Source organism: Mixophyes fleayi, chromosome 1 (assembly GCF_038048845.1).
Source record: "Mixophyes fleayi isolate aMixFle1 chromosome 1, aMixFle1.hap1, whole genome shotgun sequence".
Classification (NCBI taxonomy): Eukaryota; Metazoa; Chordata; class Amphibia; order Anura; family Limnodynastidae; genus Mixophyes; species Mixophyes fleayi.
Window position 1 is genome coordinate 231467729 of NC_134402.1, and position 16690 is coordinate 231484418.

The following is a 16690-nucleotide window of genomic DNA, read 5'->3' on the forward strand; positions in this document are numbered from 1 at the left end:
TGTCCAACTATGCTATATATGCCTTCTGGATTGCATATCCTGGATAAAGTGTTTGACTACTCAATACAAGGCTTTTCTGTAGTCATAATCCAGAGAATCGCAGTGGTTGCTATAATTATTTTTCCAATAAAATCTTTCCTCCCTTCATATATATATCGATAACTGAAAGCTGCTCAGAAAAAAAAAAAAGTCACCAGTCGATCCCTGGAGAGTTAAACAGCGCTGAGGTAGAAGTAGATAACATTGATCCTTTAAATTAGTACATAATACATTAAAACACACACCACTGTTTTACAGCACTTGCTTTATTTAATATAACCTTTATGTGGGTCAGTATAGACAAAACAAAGTAGATATGTGGCATTAGGGAATACCACAGAGATATAACCAAACCGTCATAACCCTTAATTATCAGAATTCCTGGGATTCAAATACTGTGTGTGGGCAGTGCCAGGCCAGAACAGAGGTTTATGGGAATCAGGTAATACTAGTTCAGATTCTGGATCATTCCAAGTGCTATAACTTCATCAACCGCAGTTAACCCTTTCAGAGGCAGTCAGATAAACGGTGCATTTTAATGAGGAAAACCGTGAATTTCTTCAGCTTGAGTAATATTAAACAAAAAGGCTATTTTCATTTCCTGTTTTTTTTTTTTTTTTTTTTAATACAAATGTGGCATTTCTCCCAGCACCAGGATTTACTATGGATTCAAATTGAAAAGCCTTGAGATGGGGCAATTGTTACCATCAATAACTAGTAAATGTAATAAATCAATTCATTTGCAATTGCGTACACACAATTTTAGTCGTATTTGTCCTGACAGGTTGCTGGGTTTTGGCGATTTAACAAAGAAGTGCATGGTTAAGAGCATATATATTTATATAAAGGCTCATTTCACCCCATATTTGGCAACGGTTAACCAGAAGGTAAAAGTTAATTAACGAGTCCACAGCACAATCTGAGCAATAATGGCATTGGTATTAACCGTCTTTTAGTGTCAGTCAGGCACCCCGTCAAGAACAGCAAAAAAAGCCCTGTAAAAAAAGTTACTGAGCAGCAAATGCAGACAGGGGAGCGGTGTGCGGTTGTCAAGGAGAGGATGCTCTGCGTGTGTACTGCACTCTGTATCTGGTGACTGTCATGCCATGAACCTCAGAGACCTCGCATATTGTCTTGCAGGGTACCATCTCCTCATCTTCTTCACCAGTCAACCAGTCTTGTACCAATTCAGCTGCTCTGGGACTGACATTCTCCTGTAACCAGCTCTTGTGCCAGATAGCAAACTTCTCATGGTGCTTTTGGAAGACCATAGGCTGGAACTAGTTTGGGGCAGAAACAGCTCAAATTTTAAACAAATATTTATTTTAAAAAGAATGAAAAATGGAAAACAAAAACATTGGTAACATGTAAGGAACACTACTCTGAACTTAAAAACTTAAGGGTGGATATATAATAAAACTACATACATCCAGCACTCAGAAAGCCTGCATAATCAGGGGGATGCACTCCTCTCTTTTACGGTTTGCATTTCTCAGAATGCAGCAGTGTTACCAAAGTCCTGTCCCATGAGCTTCCCATTCATGCACACATAATGTTCAGAGGAACAACAATGTCGAATGTATTAATCAGGCCCACTTTAGTAGGCAAGAAGAGCTTGCAAAAGGACCCTCAAGCACAAATGGAACACTGCAACGAAGTATACATTTTAAGTTTTTTGGTAGCCATATTTGAAATGGAGATGCCCTTTGGAACCTCTTTCCTAGCAGCTATTGGATCGAGACCCATTCCTTACATTAAGATCAGCATTAGTGACAGTGCATTGCCAAGTTGTCCAAAAGCTTCTGAGACAGGCATCGCCAAACAAAACTTTCAGCATAAGGTCTGTAGTGAAGGCAGTGCCCACCCACTTAGTGCCACACTCTCTAAAGGCGCTAAGTCAAAGCCCCTGCATCCCCAGTACTCCAAAACTCAAACAGCACAACAGTCACCAATGCTAATAAAATATTAAGCATATGGGACTGTTGAACCTTCAACTAGCCAGAATACAATAAAATTATCTTCATTAAAATGTGGCAGCTATTCAATCAGGTGTGTACTTTCAAACTTATCCAAGCTTTCATTCCTAGTGGAAAAAAAAATGTTAATGGGTGGTGGGGGTGAGTAACTTCTGAACCAAATCAGACACCAGGGTTCTAGTATTTTTGGGGGAGGCGACTTTATAGATTTTTTTTTTTTTCCCCTTGGCGTTTTCCTTCAAGAAAACAATGTATGAGGTCAGTTTAGAAGACTTTAATAATTTGCTCACCTCTTTGGCTCTGGTCAGTGTTCCCCAGCGGTACATGTAATCTTCAGAGTTTATTATGAACATCATCTTGTGACTATTGAGTCTGAAACGACAATCCATATTGCTGGCACTTTCTACTCCCATTAGTCTTTTCCATGAGCTTTTCACTTCATCCTTCATCATTCGCATTGTCCTGCACTGCCATCTTTGGAAATGTCTGATATTCCTGAGGAGAGGAGAAGTTTCAATTTAGCAGTAAATATGAAAGTGTCCAATGCTCCCCCCCAAGAATGATATAGTAAGAAATGTTTACCTTTGCAAAAGCACCGGCTTCAACATAAATCCTTCATTCTGGCTGTGGTGTTCTCCTTCCACATTAATAAACTGCTCCACGTAATTGGATAAGTGCTGGAAAAAAAAAATGTACATGAACCTAGTTGTTATGCTGTGCTCACATACACCGTTATTTACAATAATATGCAAAGCTTACCACTTCAGATGTTGAAAAAGACATTTTAAGGAAAGCACAACAATTTAATTTCTTAATCAAAATCCAATTTTTAGGTGCATGCAAAAGATATGTACAGTTCTGTGCCAATTGTAAATCAACTTCAGGACAATCCTTATAAATAGAAGCCCTGGCTTTACATAAAAATAAAAATAAAAAATCTGCTTTTTAAAATGGAGAGGGCACCTGTAGATCATTTTTATATTAACCAAACATGCCAAGAGCTTAGTGGTCACCTTGCACTATTCCATGTACAATATACAGTATAACTCACAGCATATTTCATGGCATGCTCAGCATATGAGAAGTGCCCACATGTACCACACATTCAAACATCCCACTGCAGATTACTGGCCATATGTGATGTGCTCATTTCAAATGTTCAATCTCCAATTGTGGTTAGGACTTCCCTAAGAGAGGAAAGAATTGTCCCTAACAGATTAGTTCTCTGTTCCTGTGCTGGCACAGAAAAGAGGATCTTGGTACTTACCGTAAAACCTATTTCTCTGAACACAGTTGGGGGACACTGTTGACCATGGGGTATAGAGGATGCTGCGGAGTAATTGGCACCAATAACCCGTTCACACTGCCGCAAAAATCCGGGTCGAGACTGAGTGTGAACGGGGTCCCCTGCATCTACCCGGGTCTTTTGAGGAGTTATTCTCGGTCTGACCTGGGTAGATGCCAGTCTGAACAGTGAGATCTGTGCTTTGCAACCAGAGTTTCACCAAAAACTATTGAAGAAAAAAAACCAAAAAACAACAACATCAAAAGAAGAGTCAAGCAAAGCTCCTCTTGTGATGTTGCAAGGGAGACCCAGGCAGACTCTGGTTTAGTGTGAACCCGGGAATTTGCTGGAGAGGGAGGCTCTGTCACCCGGCAATATCTGGGTTCATATACCCAGATTATTGCAGGAGAGGCAGTGTGAATGAAGTATTACTAATCTGTTTAGCTTGCTCCCTCCCCTCCATGCTCCCTCTGGCCGGATCACCTCAGTTTATTTAACTAACAAAGCAACAAGAGAGGACTAAAACACAACCAATAGAACATTAAACAGAACAGTCAGAACTAAATAAAAGGTAGGAGCCTTTGTGTTTAGAGAAATCGATTTTACAGGTAAGTACCAAAATCCTCTTTTCTCCAAAACATACAGTTGGGGGAAACTGCAGACCATAGGGGACATTCCAAAGCAGCCCCTATGGGTATGGGGTGCCCAGACAGAGCGGCCTGTAAAACCTCATTTGGCCAAAACTCACGTTCTTGGAGGCAAACATATGAAATCTGTAAAATTTGGTGAACTTGTGGACAGAAGACCAGGTAGCTGCCCTACACAACTGCTCTACTGAGGCCCCGTGTTTCGCAGCCCAGGAGGCACTGACCGATCTAGTGGAATGGGCAGTAAGATGAACCTTCAGAACATATGCTTGACGAATAGTCGCTGTTATCCATCTGGCTATAGTCTATTTCGTTCCCAGCCAACCCCGCTTCCGAACATCATACAAGATCAATAGGGTGTCAGTCTTCCTCACAGACACAGACTGATCCACATAAATCAGCAAGGCGCGGACCACATCCAACAGCAAGAGGGACTCCTGAGTCGTGGAGTGACAACCCCTGAATAAAGATGGAATCACAATCTCCTGATGTGAAATTTGGAGACCACCTTTGGTTGGAAAGAGGGTACAATACGGAGAACTGTCCTATCCTCATGGAAAATAAGAAGCAGAGAGCGACATGAGAAAGCCGTTGAGAATTTCATGGAAATAGACCCCAGCGATTCAAAGGGTGATTTCAGCAATGCTAAGAACCAAGTAGAGGTCCCGTGGCTCCACTAGAGGGACAAAGGGTGGTTGCACATGGAGCACCCCCTGCAGAAAAGTCTGCACATCAATTAACAGAGCCAGCCGTCGCTGAAAATACACAGACAATGCAGAGACCTGGACTTTAAGGGACGACAGCCGCAAATCCTGATCCAAACCCTCCTGATGGAAAGCTGAAAACTCTAGCTAACCTGAAAAAAAGTGGGAAATGTCTTCTTCCCACACCATCCAATATAGCCTTCCAGATTCTATGGTAAGTGCTGGAAGAGGACAGTTTCCTGGCATTGAGCATTGTCTGAAAGACTATCCGCCAATCTCTTGTGATGCAGACTCAAGGACTCAACTTCCAGGCTGTCAAGGAGATACACGTACCAGGACCCCTGAGGCCAATCGTTAGCCAGATGGATAACTGGAGCCCGTTCGCGTCTCACCTTTTTTTTTTTTTTTTTTTTTTTTAAAGATCCATGAGAACATCGGAATTGTTGGGAAGACATATACCCACCGGATATTCCACGGGACAGCCATGGCGTCCACTAAGAACGCCTGAGGGTCCCGTGTCCTTGAACAGTACCTGTTCACCTTGTAATTTAACAGAGGCCATCATGTCGACCTTCGGTTGACCCCACCTGTAAGCAAGCTGAGCAAACACCTCAGGGTGGAGACACCACTCCCCTGGCATGCCGACTCAAGTAGTCCACTTCCCAGCTGTCCAACCCTGGGAATGAAAACTGCAGATATGACTGGCACATGATGTTTCCGCCCACTTCATTAGTTTGGCCACCTCCTTCAGCGCAAGGGAACTCCTGGGTTCCTCCCTGACGATTGACATAAGCCACAGCCGTGGCATTGTCCGACTTAATTCGAATGGGTCAGTTTCTCAGACGAGACTGAGTCTGAACCAAGGTGTTGAAAATTGCCCGCAGTTCCAAAATGTTGATGGGAAGCTGGGTCTCTTCTCGAGTCCAGGTTCCCTGCAAGCAAAGATTGAGGTTAACCGCACCCCATCCAAAAGACTAGCGTTCATGGTGACCACAGTCCAGTTCCAAGTAGAGAGAGGACTCCCTCGACTCAGGTTTTTGGACCATAGCCACCAAAACAGAGAAAGCCGTGGATAGTGGAAAGAACTGCCCTTTCAAGCGTGCATCCGTCTTGGACCATTTGGCTAGATTTTCCAGTTGAAGCCCTCGAGACTGGAATTGAGCGAATTAAGCCACCTCGAAACAGGACACCATGCGCCCCAACAGTTTCATCTCTTTTAAAACAGAGTTGCGGATTTGAGACACTGTCTTTACCTGGTGCTGAAGTGTCGAAAATTTGTCCGGTGGTAAGAACATCTTCTGGGCTCTGGTGTCAAACACCAGTCCCAGAAACGCCATCCGTTGAGAAGGCACCATGCTGGACTTCTTGAAATTGATGATCCATCCGTGTCTCTGCAAAAGGTTGACAGTTAACCACAAATGTACCCGCAGGTGAACAGCGGAATATGCCTTGAGTAAGACGTCATCCAGGTAGTAAATGATTACTACCCCCAGTAACCTCAACTGTGCAACCATCATTGCCATCACTTTGGTAAAAACTCTGGGAGCCGCTGCCAGTCCGAAAGGTAGAGCCCAGAACTGGTAATGATTCTGTTCTACTGCAAACCTAAGTAAATTGTGATGGCCCTGGTTTTGGCACAATAAACAGATGAGAATAAAAACCTAGACCCCTCTGTGACGGAGGGACTGGAACAATCGCCCCCGCTGAAAGCAAGGAGTGGAATGCTTCTTGCAGGGCCCGAGATCTGATCTAGTCTCTGGGTAGAGGAGTTTCGAGGAAATGCCGTGGGGGAGTCGCTATCAGGTCTATAATGTAACCTCTGGACACCACTCCCATTACCCAGGTGGTGAAACCGACCGACTGTTCCTGAAATTTCAGCAGACGGACACCCACCACCAACATAAAATATATTATGATATTAATTCCGTATTATAGCACCTCCTACTCACTCTAGGTATCCTCATTGAAGAATGACATATAATATAACAATTTAATATTTGTTATATTTGTATGTTTTTCAGAAAAACTACACCATTTGTTGGAGAGTATTTTTTAGAATGTGACACCAGCTGCCTTGACTCTCAGTACTTTATACTATACTGCTCAAAGGGGTGGTATTATCGATTATTAGATTGGACAGAATTAACTGGTATTTGAGAAGTTAAATAAAGGAGATCATAATATTTTTAGATATTTATATCAACAGCAATTAGTTGCTAGTTTTACCAGTATTCAATTAACTGGTTACTTTTCTTTACTTGTGGGGTTATTATTTCACTGAGAACGTTGATATTGAATTAATATTGAAACTTTTAATAAAAACATTTCCATGTTTCGTCATTAAATTATTTTTTAAGTGTTAATTTTTTTTCTTCTTTATTAAAACTTGCCCCATGAGTGCCCCACCACACACATTCTTTTTGACTTATTAGTGCTATACTGTATTACATGTGAGGGTGCACCTTTCCCAGTGATAATGAATTAACAGAACAATATATAATAATCATATGGTATTGATGATAAAAGAAAAAATATATCACTAGGTCAGTGGGCTTACCCAGTGCGGTACACGTTTTTTTAGTACCCACCACCAACCTGTCTTGTGGTGAAAACAGGGAGTCATGCAGATTGTTTTTCCACTGGTTTGGGCACTGGACGCCATCCTGTCCAAGCCTGTCTACCCCACTGGCTTGTCCTGCACGGGGGGGACAGGCTGACCTCTTTTTGGCGTGCTTTTTTTGCAGCTGACAAAGCAAAAGAAGCGAAACCGCTTACCTTTGGGTCTGGACATGGGCACTGAAAGGAGCTCCTGCACCCGGTGGCCTGAGAAATGTATTTTTCCAACCCCTGTCCAAAGAGAACGGAGCGATCAAAAGGGCGGGACTCCAAAGCTCTCTTGTATTTAGCATCTGCTTCCCAAGACCTGAGCCATAGCATGCGTCTACTCGCTACTGCCAAGGATGAGGTCCGAGAGAGATCCTGTCCCACTATCCAGAATCGCGTCTCCCAGAAATTCAGCAGCCTCTTTAATGTGATCAGCCATTGACAACAATTCAACTCTAGTTCCGCCTGATTGAATGCCTTCACTGATCAGAGCCCAATTTTCAACTGCCTTGATAGCCCATGCTGTCGCCATAATAGGACACAGGGCAGAACCAGAGGCTAAATAAATAGACTTCAGAATCCCCTTGCATCTTTTGTCAGTGCGTCAACCCTAGTGAGAGTCTCCCATGACGCAATCTCAGACTCAGGAAAGAGATAGTACACACAATACCTCCGAAGCATATGAAATCTGCTATCAGGTTTGAGCCTGGATTCTTGCCAAATCTCCAACAACTGGGGTGAGGATGGAAAGGACACTGTCCTCTTTTTAGCCCTTTAAAAAAAAAGAAAAAAGACTGAGGGAGTGGTTGCCATGGATCAGAGATCTGAAGGACCTGCCTAACCACCAGAATCAGGGCTTCCATCCCTTGGCTCCCCAGAAGGATCATCCTCCCAGTCAGACTCGTCCAAGCACTTCCCCATCATCTTGTAAAGATGGTTCTGTATCTGACTCAATTCTGTCTCGTGTCAGGGTATGGCTTAAGCGTTTGCACTCTCTAGCCGTAGACGAGGTGTGTAAAAGTTTCTCCAAGGAAGAAGATACCCTGGTAAGACCCTCTACTGACCTTTCCAAATTTGGCATCCAAGATGGTTCTCTGGATGCAGCAGTTACATCTGACAGTACCGGAGATGCCTGTCGTGAAGGAAAGGCGTCCGAGGATTGTAAGCCAAGGGAACAGGTGGCAAGGTTTAAAGCACCTACTGTCCCCACACAAGTAGCATCTCTCCTCAGTTCCGCAATGGTCCTTACCAGTTCTCTGGCCCAGACCGGCTCCACCATTTCAGCCGCTCCTCCAGAAGAACGCTCACCCAGGTCCTCAGACTCACAGACTGTGCACAGGCTGTACGGGTCTGACCGTCCACTCAGTAATTTAACCTGGTAAAGGTGAAGTACATGGCAGAGACACCAGCATCAGCTTTGGACCTGGAACCCGTCCCTTTTTCTGGCATTTTAGAAAAAAAGAAGAAAGGGAATAAATGATAACACACGCTGCAGAAAACAATCTAAACAGAGAGTGATCTGACAGACAACACATAATTTACGTGTATGTATATATATTTGTGTAATGCAACAGGCACAATACATATATTGTAAAATATAGTGGATTATATTAGGCATCCACTGTGCTCAACTATATGATATTAAATACAGGAGCAGATAGTCTGAACAGTAAAGAAAAAGAACAAAATCGCACTGCAGGATTATAGTGGCCTTCCCTCCGCTCCCCTCTCAGAGAAATGCTGCGCAGGCACTGCAGGCTAGGTCAGTCTAAACTCACAGCAGGCTAGAGAAAAAGCCCAGGAAGATAGAGGGGTTGTCACTTCCCTTTGAGGCCCCTCCTCAACCACGGCCCTTCCTCCATAATGGTGCCTGCCATTACAACATCTGGTGGAAGTGACAGTAATGATAGCTCCACTCCAGTGCACATGCCCCACACTACCTGTATGCCCACTGCTGTTTGTGCAGAGTCCAACATGATGTGAGACAGGTGCAGGCAAGGACTGCCATCAGAGCCATGCCTGCTATGTCAGGAGAGACCGGTACCAGTGCAGTCGGCAAGTGAGAGCTGCCCTGGGAAAAGCTGCTGGGTCCCGGGGGACAAGATTGTGCGACCCTTAAACCAGAAGCCCACCATGTCACAGGGGATCGGCACTAAAGTGTTGTAGGAGCTCTCCCTGAAGGTGAAACCAGCAACGTTCACCCAATGAAAGCTACTGGTGAGCTAATTAGTAGGCAAAAAAATAATACAACTTAAGAACTAAACTACAAAGTGCTCTACTCATAGACACTAATTAAAATACTGAGGTTATCCATCCGGAGGGGGCATAGAGAGGAGGAAGCAAGCTAAGCAGGTTTCTTAGTGCCAATTACTGAACAACGCCCTTAACACCCCATGGACAGCAGTTCCCCCGAACTGTATGTGTTAAGAGACAACCAGAATGGAAAAGATAACAGAAGTAGATCACAGAAAGGTGCTACCGTTTTGCAGTAACACTTTTGTTATTATTACTATGCGCATAGCTCTCTATTGTGCTGTAAGTGTCTGATACAATGAATGTATTCTAAAGAATAAATAAAAACATTTCAGAACAATTACATTTATTTTTGTTTCAGAAGTTTAAGTATAACTGCATTTCTACATCCAAAATCAATTTTTTCCATCATATACCCCTTGGGAATATTTTATTTTTTTTTAACTGCACAATCTTTACACAACCTTGAAATTCTTATACCTAATTAGAGAGGAACTGGGTAGGACTGCCAACACAAGTTGCTGTTCTCACCTGCACTTCAGTGGGGTCCTCTGTCTGTACATCTTCTGTGTCAAGCAGTTCAATTGTCATTATTATCTGGCCCTGTCTTTGTAGAAACATCACCTGGAAAAAGACAGAGTAAAATAAAGTGCACATTCCTGTTCATTAACGTAGTCTAAATTATTCTAGAGATTGGCTGTATGGATTTGTTAGCACAAGCTTTATTTAACATGCTAAGATTTTTGTGGTCAGTTTTGCGTAAAATTTCAGTGTGTATGGTCTTCAATGAATATCAAAGAATGATTAGGTTAGGTTTAAAAATGCCTTCTTTTGTTAAGATGCTGCATAGGTTACCTAAGAATTGATGTCACATGTGCCTTTCATTACCTTGAAGCAATTTTCATCCGCCATACAGTGCTCTGATTTCCACTGATAACTGGTTTCCTTGGCTGCACGGACGCACTGGGTGATCAGACTTCCACCAGCTGCACCCCTCTTTTTCTCACTCAAGTACAGCTCCACCACTTTCAAGCAGATTTCATCACTCACCAAATGATGGAGCTGTGAGAGCGAGAGACACCAAACAGGTCAGCAATAGAACAATGATTACATACCTCACTCCAAGACATTAAAAGTAAACGTATGGTAACATATTAGAAGCTCTGAGGCAAAAAACAAAACCCACAAAACCACTGCTTGTTGGTATATGGGGAATTGCAGTCACCTGCCGTGTGATGTTTTGGATCAGCTTGTCCATGGTGAAGCCAATGTAAGCATGTATAGTGAACATTTCCCGTAGTGTGTCCTCATAATGTGTGGGGTCCAGATTTCCAACAAGAAGGTTCCTCACCATGTCCAAGAATGCAGGATAATATTCTTCTAATTCCACCTCGCCTAAAACAAAAACACCATGCCTGTATTACAAAGAACATGTACACATCTTTTCCGGCCAAAGTTTTTGTATTGGCGACATATCTCCTTTATTACAAACTTAAAAAATAGTATAGAAAACAAAGTAAATAATTTCAATTCCTTATAACTGAAAAAGCCACAATCACAAACCAGAAATGTAAAAACAGGCACACCATGTCTTCATTATTATTGGGACCAACCATTACATATAAAATATATATATATATATATATTTCCCCCAACATTATGCCATCTGGCTTAGCTTATTTATGTGCAGAATGTGAAAGCAGACTTTTCTTAGAATAAAGTTGCCACACATTGGTCAATCTTATTGTTCAACTGGAGCCGCAGGATCAATGTCCAATACATTCAAACTGGTCAAATACAGCCATCCGGCTGTCAATTTGAGTGGCTGGATCACATGGGTCCTTGACAGTGCAGATGACTGCACAAACAGCCCACCAACAATCTGCTGCTGACAGGCTCCAGTAATTTTGTTTGGATCTATATCAACATGAAGATTCTCTTAGGCTACACAGATGCTAATATCAGGCCAATTTGCCAATTTCAGTAGGAACATGTCCACTGTATGTATAGTTAAGCATTCAAATATCCTTACCAGAATAAAATCAGAAAAAAACCCAAAAACAAATAACAGATAACATAAAGCCTCTACAAAATAGGGACGAGATATGCAGAGCAGGTTGCAGAGACCAGTTCTATTTTGCCTACCAAAGGATGCCATTGCTTCATTTTGGCAAAGTAAAGACAGTTGCAAATCAAATGTTGCCATGTCTTAGAAATGGAAATGCCTTACCGACACTCATTGCTCTGCATATCAGGCCCTCCTTTTTTAGATGCAAAATACATGGACATACACTGTTGAATGAACATAGCTCATTTCATTTTGGTCATCTTCGATACTGCGTAAAAGACTGAGAAAAAGCAAATTTTAAAAAAAGTAAAACAAGGGTGATGCTCACTGGGCTGTTTCAATCGGAGCTCCATGGCAGGTCCATTAGACTTATCTTTCCTGCCCTCACACAGCAATTTTTCCCGCTCTTTCTCAGTCCGATATTCCAGCAACTGAATCTGTGCCTGGCGATAGATCCTCAGAAGACGAGAGCACAGTGTGTGGTGCAGCCGAAAGAAGAAATACCAGTTATTATTAGTGAAGAATAAACTGTACATTTCTTCAGTTGTCTTGGGTGGTGGCTCAGGGGGTGACCGTGTTGGGGTAGTGGGTTCCTGAGTTACTTCAGGATTTGCAGCCTTTCTCCGGCGTTCAGGAAGTTCAGTTACAGAAGTTTCAGTGACCGTTTCTAGTGGAGTATCTTCAGAGGTGGTGCTGATTAGGGACGGACAGGAAGAAGAGGAGGAGGAGAAAAATAATTCAGGGATGAATTGATGTAGGACTTGCCGGATAGTGTCTTTATCTTCCTTCTGAATTGCTGGCTGCCTTTTGACATAGTAACTGATTAATGATGCTGCATCCTCCAGAATCTGCCAGTCCTCATATGTGTAAATGAGGTGTGGTCCACTGGATGTGGTTGTCCTGCCTTCTGGTTGCTGTTCCTGGTGCTGGTAAAGTAGACAAGGAGGGACAATAAGACAGCTTTTGCTATCTGCATATTTATATCCCACAGAATGGATATTTTACATTCTTAAGCTTTGTGTGTATCACAAGAATTTTAAAGAGAGCATTGTCTGAAATATGGATATAATATAACAACAAGCTGTTGAGCATGATCGGAAGAGTGAGTGCTTTAATATTCCTAAAAAATGGGCAGTCTGACTAATTTCAAACTTTGGTATGAAAACCATTTTAGAAGATTTTACGATTTTATTCAGGCAATGTGGAACATCTCACCTCATCATAGACACTCTCAATTTCATTGAGCAAACTCTTTGAGCGCAGAGCCTTGGTGTCATTCTGCTTGAAGTTGACAGCCTGATGGTCTAGAGATTTTAGGTATGCCCTCTCATACTGTTCCCGCCAAGTCTTGTTGAAACCCTGCTGAGCTTCCCTCCATTCTTCTTCTTTTGCTTTTAATCTGTAAAAACATAACAGCATTAAACATTTAGTGCTTCCTATGACAAATACATGCACAAAACACCATGGTGTTTCAACCTCATTCTGAATTTTTTGTTTGAGACCCTCCACCATTACCATTACCAAGAGAACACGGAGCATTTGATTACTGGGCATAGGTGGTGCGGTGTATACAGCACCTGATAGGCCAAGAGATGTGTGCAGAATGCAGCATTATGACTGAATCACCACAGCTCTAGACCAAACATTCTCAAAGATAGGATTAGCCTGCACGATAATCCCCTATAATTCCAGGTAACCAGAGACACATAGCCTTCATTAAAGATAAGTCTGCTACAGGTGGGAGGAAGACATTTCAAAACCACCCAAAACTAAACAAATCACAAATTCAGGAAAACAAGTCAATGTATGTATCTCTGATTTTGTGGGATCTCACTGCCAGTTTCCATGTCCTATTTAGTGCATGAAGAGAAGAATGTAAGGCCATCTATAGTAGCAACACACATAAAATGAAAAGTAATTAAGATGAGCCTCAAATTCCTGCTGTACACTTAACACAACAAAAGTGAATGCAAATCAGATCACCCCAAAAAAATGAAATATCCACCACCCATCTCAGATTTTAACAAAATTTTTTTAGTTGAGAGGGTGTCCAAAAAACAATTTCTGCCAAATAGCTTGACTGTCTGACCATTAGTTTCCAAAAATATTCATTTTTCAATGTACTAAACTGTTTACTAATCACTGCTTATTTATTCCAGTTTATTTGAAGTATCACAGGGAGTTTATTAAGGAATCATCATGAAATTTGGACCTCTAATTTAACTTTTCCTCCCGAATCCAAACCAAATTACTGTCTTATGTTTAGAGTTACACCAAAAATGCAAGCTTTTGGAACAGAATTAAAAAAACTAGGTTAAGTCAACATTAGATATCCCAATTTTTAACATGGCGTGGTCACTCCTCGCCTCCCAGAGGAGCATATAGTACATGCACATTTGCAATTAGGTGAGGAACTTATAGGCCTGGTGACATTCCGGGAGGTTGGGGTAATTTATTCCAACCTCCTCCTGGCCCACAGTTAGAGGGGTTCTTCCGGCCCATTTAAACTTGAAGTCTCTCAACAGGCAGGCCTGCATTCTCTTGTTTCGAATGCAGTCACTACGTACAGTCATTGCAGGCAGTGAACAAAGAAAGTTCCTGGCCTCAAAAGACATCAAGGAGGTCTTCTTTTATGTACCATTCTAGAGGGGACACCGGTGTCTCTTCTGCTTTGCCTGTACAGAAATTTCAGTTCCGGCTCAGGGCCCTGCCCTTCGTTCTGGACACAAGGGATTCCGAGGTAATGGCGGTCATGGTAGGGTTACTGCGTGCCCAGCAGGTCACGATAATACCCTCCCTTGACAACCTCTTTCCGAGGGCTCCATCATCTCACTCTCAGATCCAAATCTCTATCCAGTTCCTGGAAGTGCACGACTGGGTTCAGAACCTACCCAGGTCCTCACTCATTGTACCAGAGCAGATGCGTTTCTTAGGCCTCATCCTCTATACCGTGACCAACAGGGTCTTCCTACCAGAGGAGAAGGCCCTCTCACTTCAGCGCAGGATCAGGATGCTCCTGGCGCGGAAAGAAGTTTCTCTTCTCAGTCGCATTAAGCTTCTGGAAACCAGAGTACCAATGTTCTAGACAGTAATGTTTGCACGCTCCACTCCCGACATCTCCAGAAAAGATCTGGTTCCCATGTTATTGAACACGCAGATCAGCTCCTAACCTACTCATATATCCTTCTTGTGGTGATTAGCCAGAAACAGTCGGAAGTGAGTCGTTCACCAGGACCTGAACCCAGGTCATGACAGGCGCTAGCTAGTCTGTTGGGTTGAGGTAGATTAATAGGATCCTTAAGGTTCCAAGGTCTTTCTTTTGGTCCTCCCAAGAGAACTGTGCTTTCAAATTTGAGGCCCACAGGAGCACAAGTTGTTGCGTCAGGCCCAGCAGTTCCTAATCAGGAAACCTCTACACATTCAGTCAGATAATGCCATGGCTGTTACATATCTAACATTAAATATGTCTGAGAAGGGGACGTCCAAAAATAAGGGATCCTCCGGTATGTCTGCACTATTTTATACATGTGCCAGATGTAATGCTAAATTATCTCTTGGACAGTCTAACCAGGAAGCTCTCTGTGCGGCTTGCGAAGCTGAAACCCAGGAGCGACGGAAGACGACTCACTTAGTACTGTAGATTCTGCCTCTGACCATAATGTTGATAACCTCATTTTGGGTATCAGACATACTTTAGGTTTTGCAGATCCGGAGCCCACGGCTCCTTCGAGGTTCTCTTTGTTTAAAAAGACTAAAGCGCAGGTGGCTGCGATTCCACCATCCCCTCAGATGTTGGAGATGGTAACTGATGCCTGGCAAAGGCCTAATAAGCAGTTTATGATGCTGGGTATATTTAAGTCACTTTACCCTCTCCCAGCAGAAGATTCCGTTAAATGGGAGGCCTCCCCTAAAGTGGACACTCCTTAAAGCGCTTGTCCTCCTCTTCGACTATTCCTACTTAGGAGCAGGTCTCACTAAGGGACCCCACAGACAAAAAGTGCGATCATGCCCTCCGCTCAGCTTATGTTGCGTCAGGCAGCATGTTTAGACCCACTATGGCAGTTGCCTGGGCTAACAAAGCTATCCAGCAATGGCCCAAACAGTTAGTTACATGCATTCAGGGCAACGTTCCACGTGCAGAACTCCTCTCATTGGCCTAGCATATCCAGGAGACTTCTGATTATGTGGGTCAGGCAGCCATGGATGCTGTCTCCATTAATTCTAGATTCTCGGCTCTCATAGCAGCTCGTTGTACCTTGTGGTTATGCGCTTGGACAGCGGACCCCGATTCCAAGCGAGCTCTAGAGGGCTTGCCATTTGATGGAGTTACTCTGTTTGGGCCAGAGCTAGAAAAGGTCATTCAGGTGGCCACTGGAGGAAAGAGCAACGCTCTTTCCATGGGTTCTATTAGACCACAACAAGGACGTTTTCGGTCCTTCCGTTCTTTCGCCCAAGGCCGGGGCACCCGGTGGAGAGGCCAGTCCTCTTTCCCTAGGGGAGCTTATAGCAGAGGTAGGGGCGCTGTTAGGCGAGGAACTTCGAGAACGGATGATAAGCCTGCAGCGCGACATTCTTCTCCCATGGGAATCGGTGATGGGGGCACGCCTCCTTCCTTTCCAGGGCCAGTGGCTGGCAACCACCATGGATGCTTGGACACGAGTTGTGTCTCATACACCTAGCTCAGTTCTCACCACCAAGGTTCTTTCCCACAGCAGCCCCCCTTTGTCCCCTCAGGCGTAAGGCACTTCAGGAAGCAATCCAGAATTTGCCGACAGCCTGGGTTATTGTTCCTATTTCAACACAGGAAAAAGGTTAGGGGTTTTACTCCAGTCTCTTCCTAATGCCAAAACAGGATGGATCATTACGCCCAATTTTAAATTCGCAGTCTCTGAACAAGCAGGCAATATCTCAAAAAGTTCAAAATGGAGTCCCTTCGGACTGTCATCATAGGAATGGAGCAGGGAGAGTTTCTGGCAACCATAGACATCAAGGATACCTACCTACATGTTCCTATATGAAGGGGGGCACCATTGCCTTCTCCGCTTTGCAGTGGGAAACTTCAATTTTCAGTTCAGGGCCCTACCTTTCGGCCTAGCTACTGCTCCCTGAGTGTT

The 16690-nt window shown here is 43.4% G+C and overlaps 1 protein-coding gene across 4 annotated transcripts in view; it reads right to left on the minus strand.

Moving 5' to 3' along the window:
• Positions 1-289: 289 nt before the first annotated feature.
• SIN3B (SIN3 transcription regulator family member B) overlaps positions 290-16690 on the minus strand; it is a 42989-nt gene continuing 26588 nt past the window's right edge. For all 4 annotated transcript variants that reach the window (XM_075207144.1, XM_075207154.1, XM_075207163.1 and 1 more), the window contains exons 13-20: positions 12792-12975; positions 11905-12502; positions 10734-10903; positions 10397-10570; positions 10040-10132; positions 2598-2692; positions 2306-2510; positions 290-1319 (exon numbers count right to left, since the gene is read on the minus strand). In XM_075207144.1, coding sequence (XP_075063245.1) covers positions 1089-1319; positions 2306-2510; positions 2598-2692; positions 10040-10132; positions 10397-10570; positions 10734-10903; positions 11905-12502; positions 12792-12975 — 1750 coding nt within the window. In that variant the 3' untranslated portion in view covers positions 290-1088. The remainder of the gene's footprint in view (positions 1320-2305; positions 2511-2597; positions 2693-10039; positions 10133-10396; positions 10571-10733; positions 10904-11904; positions 12503-12791; positions 12976-16690) is intronic.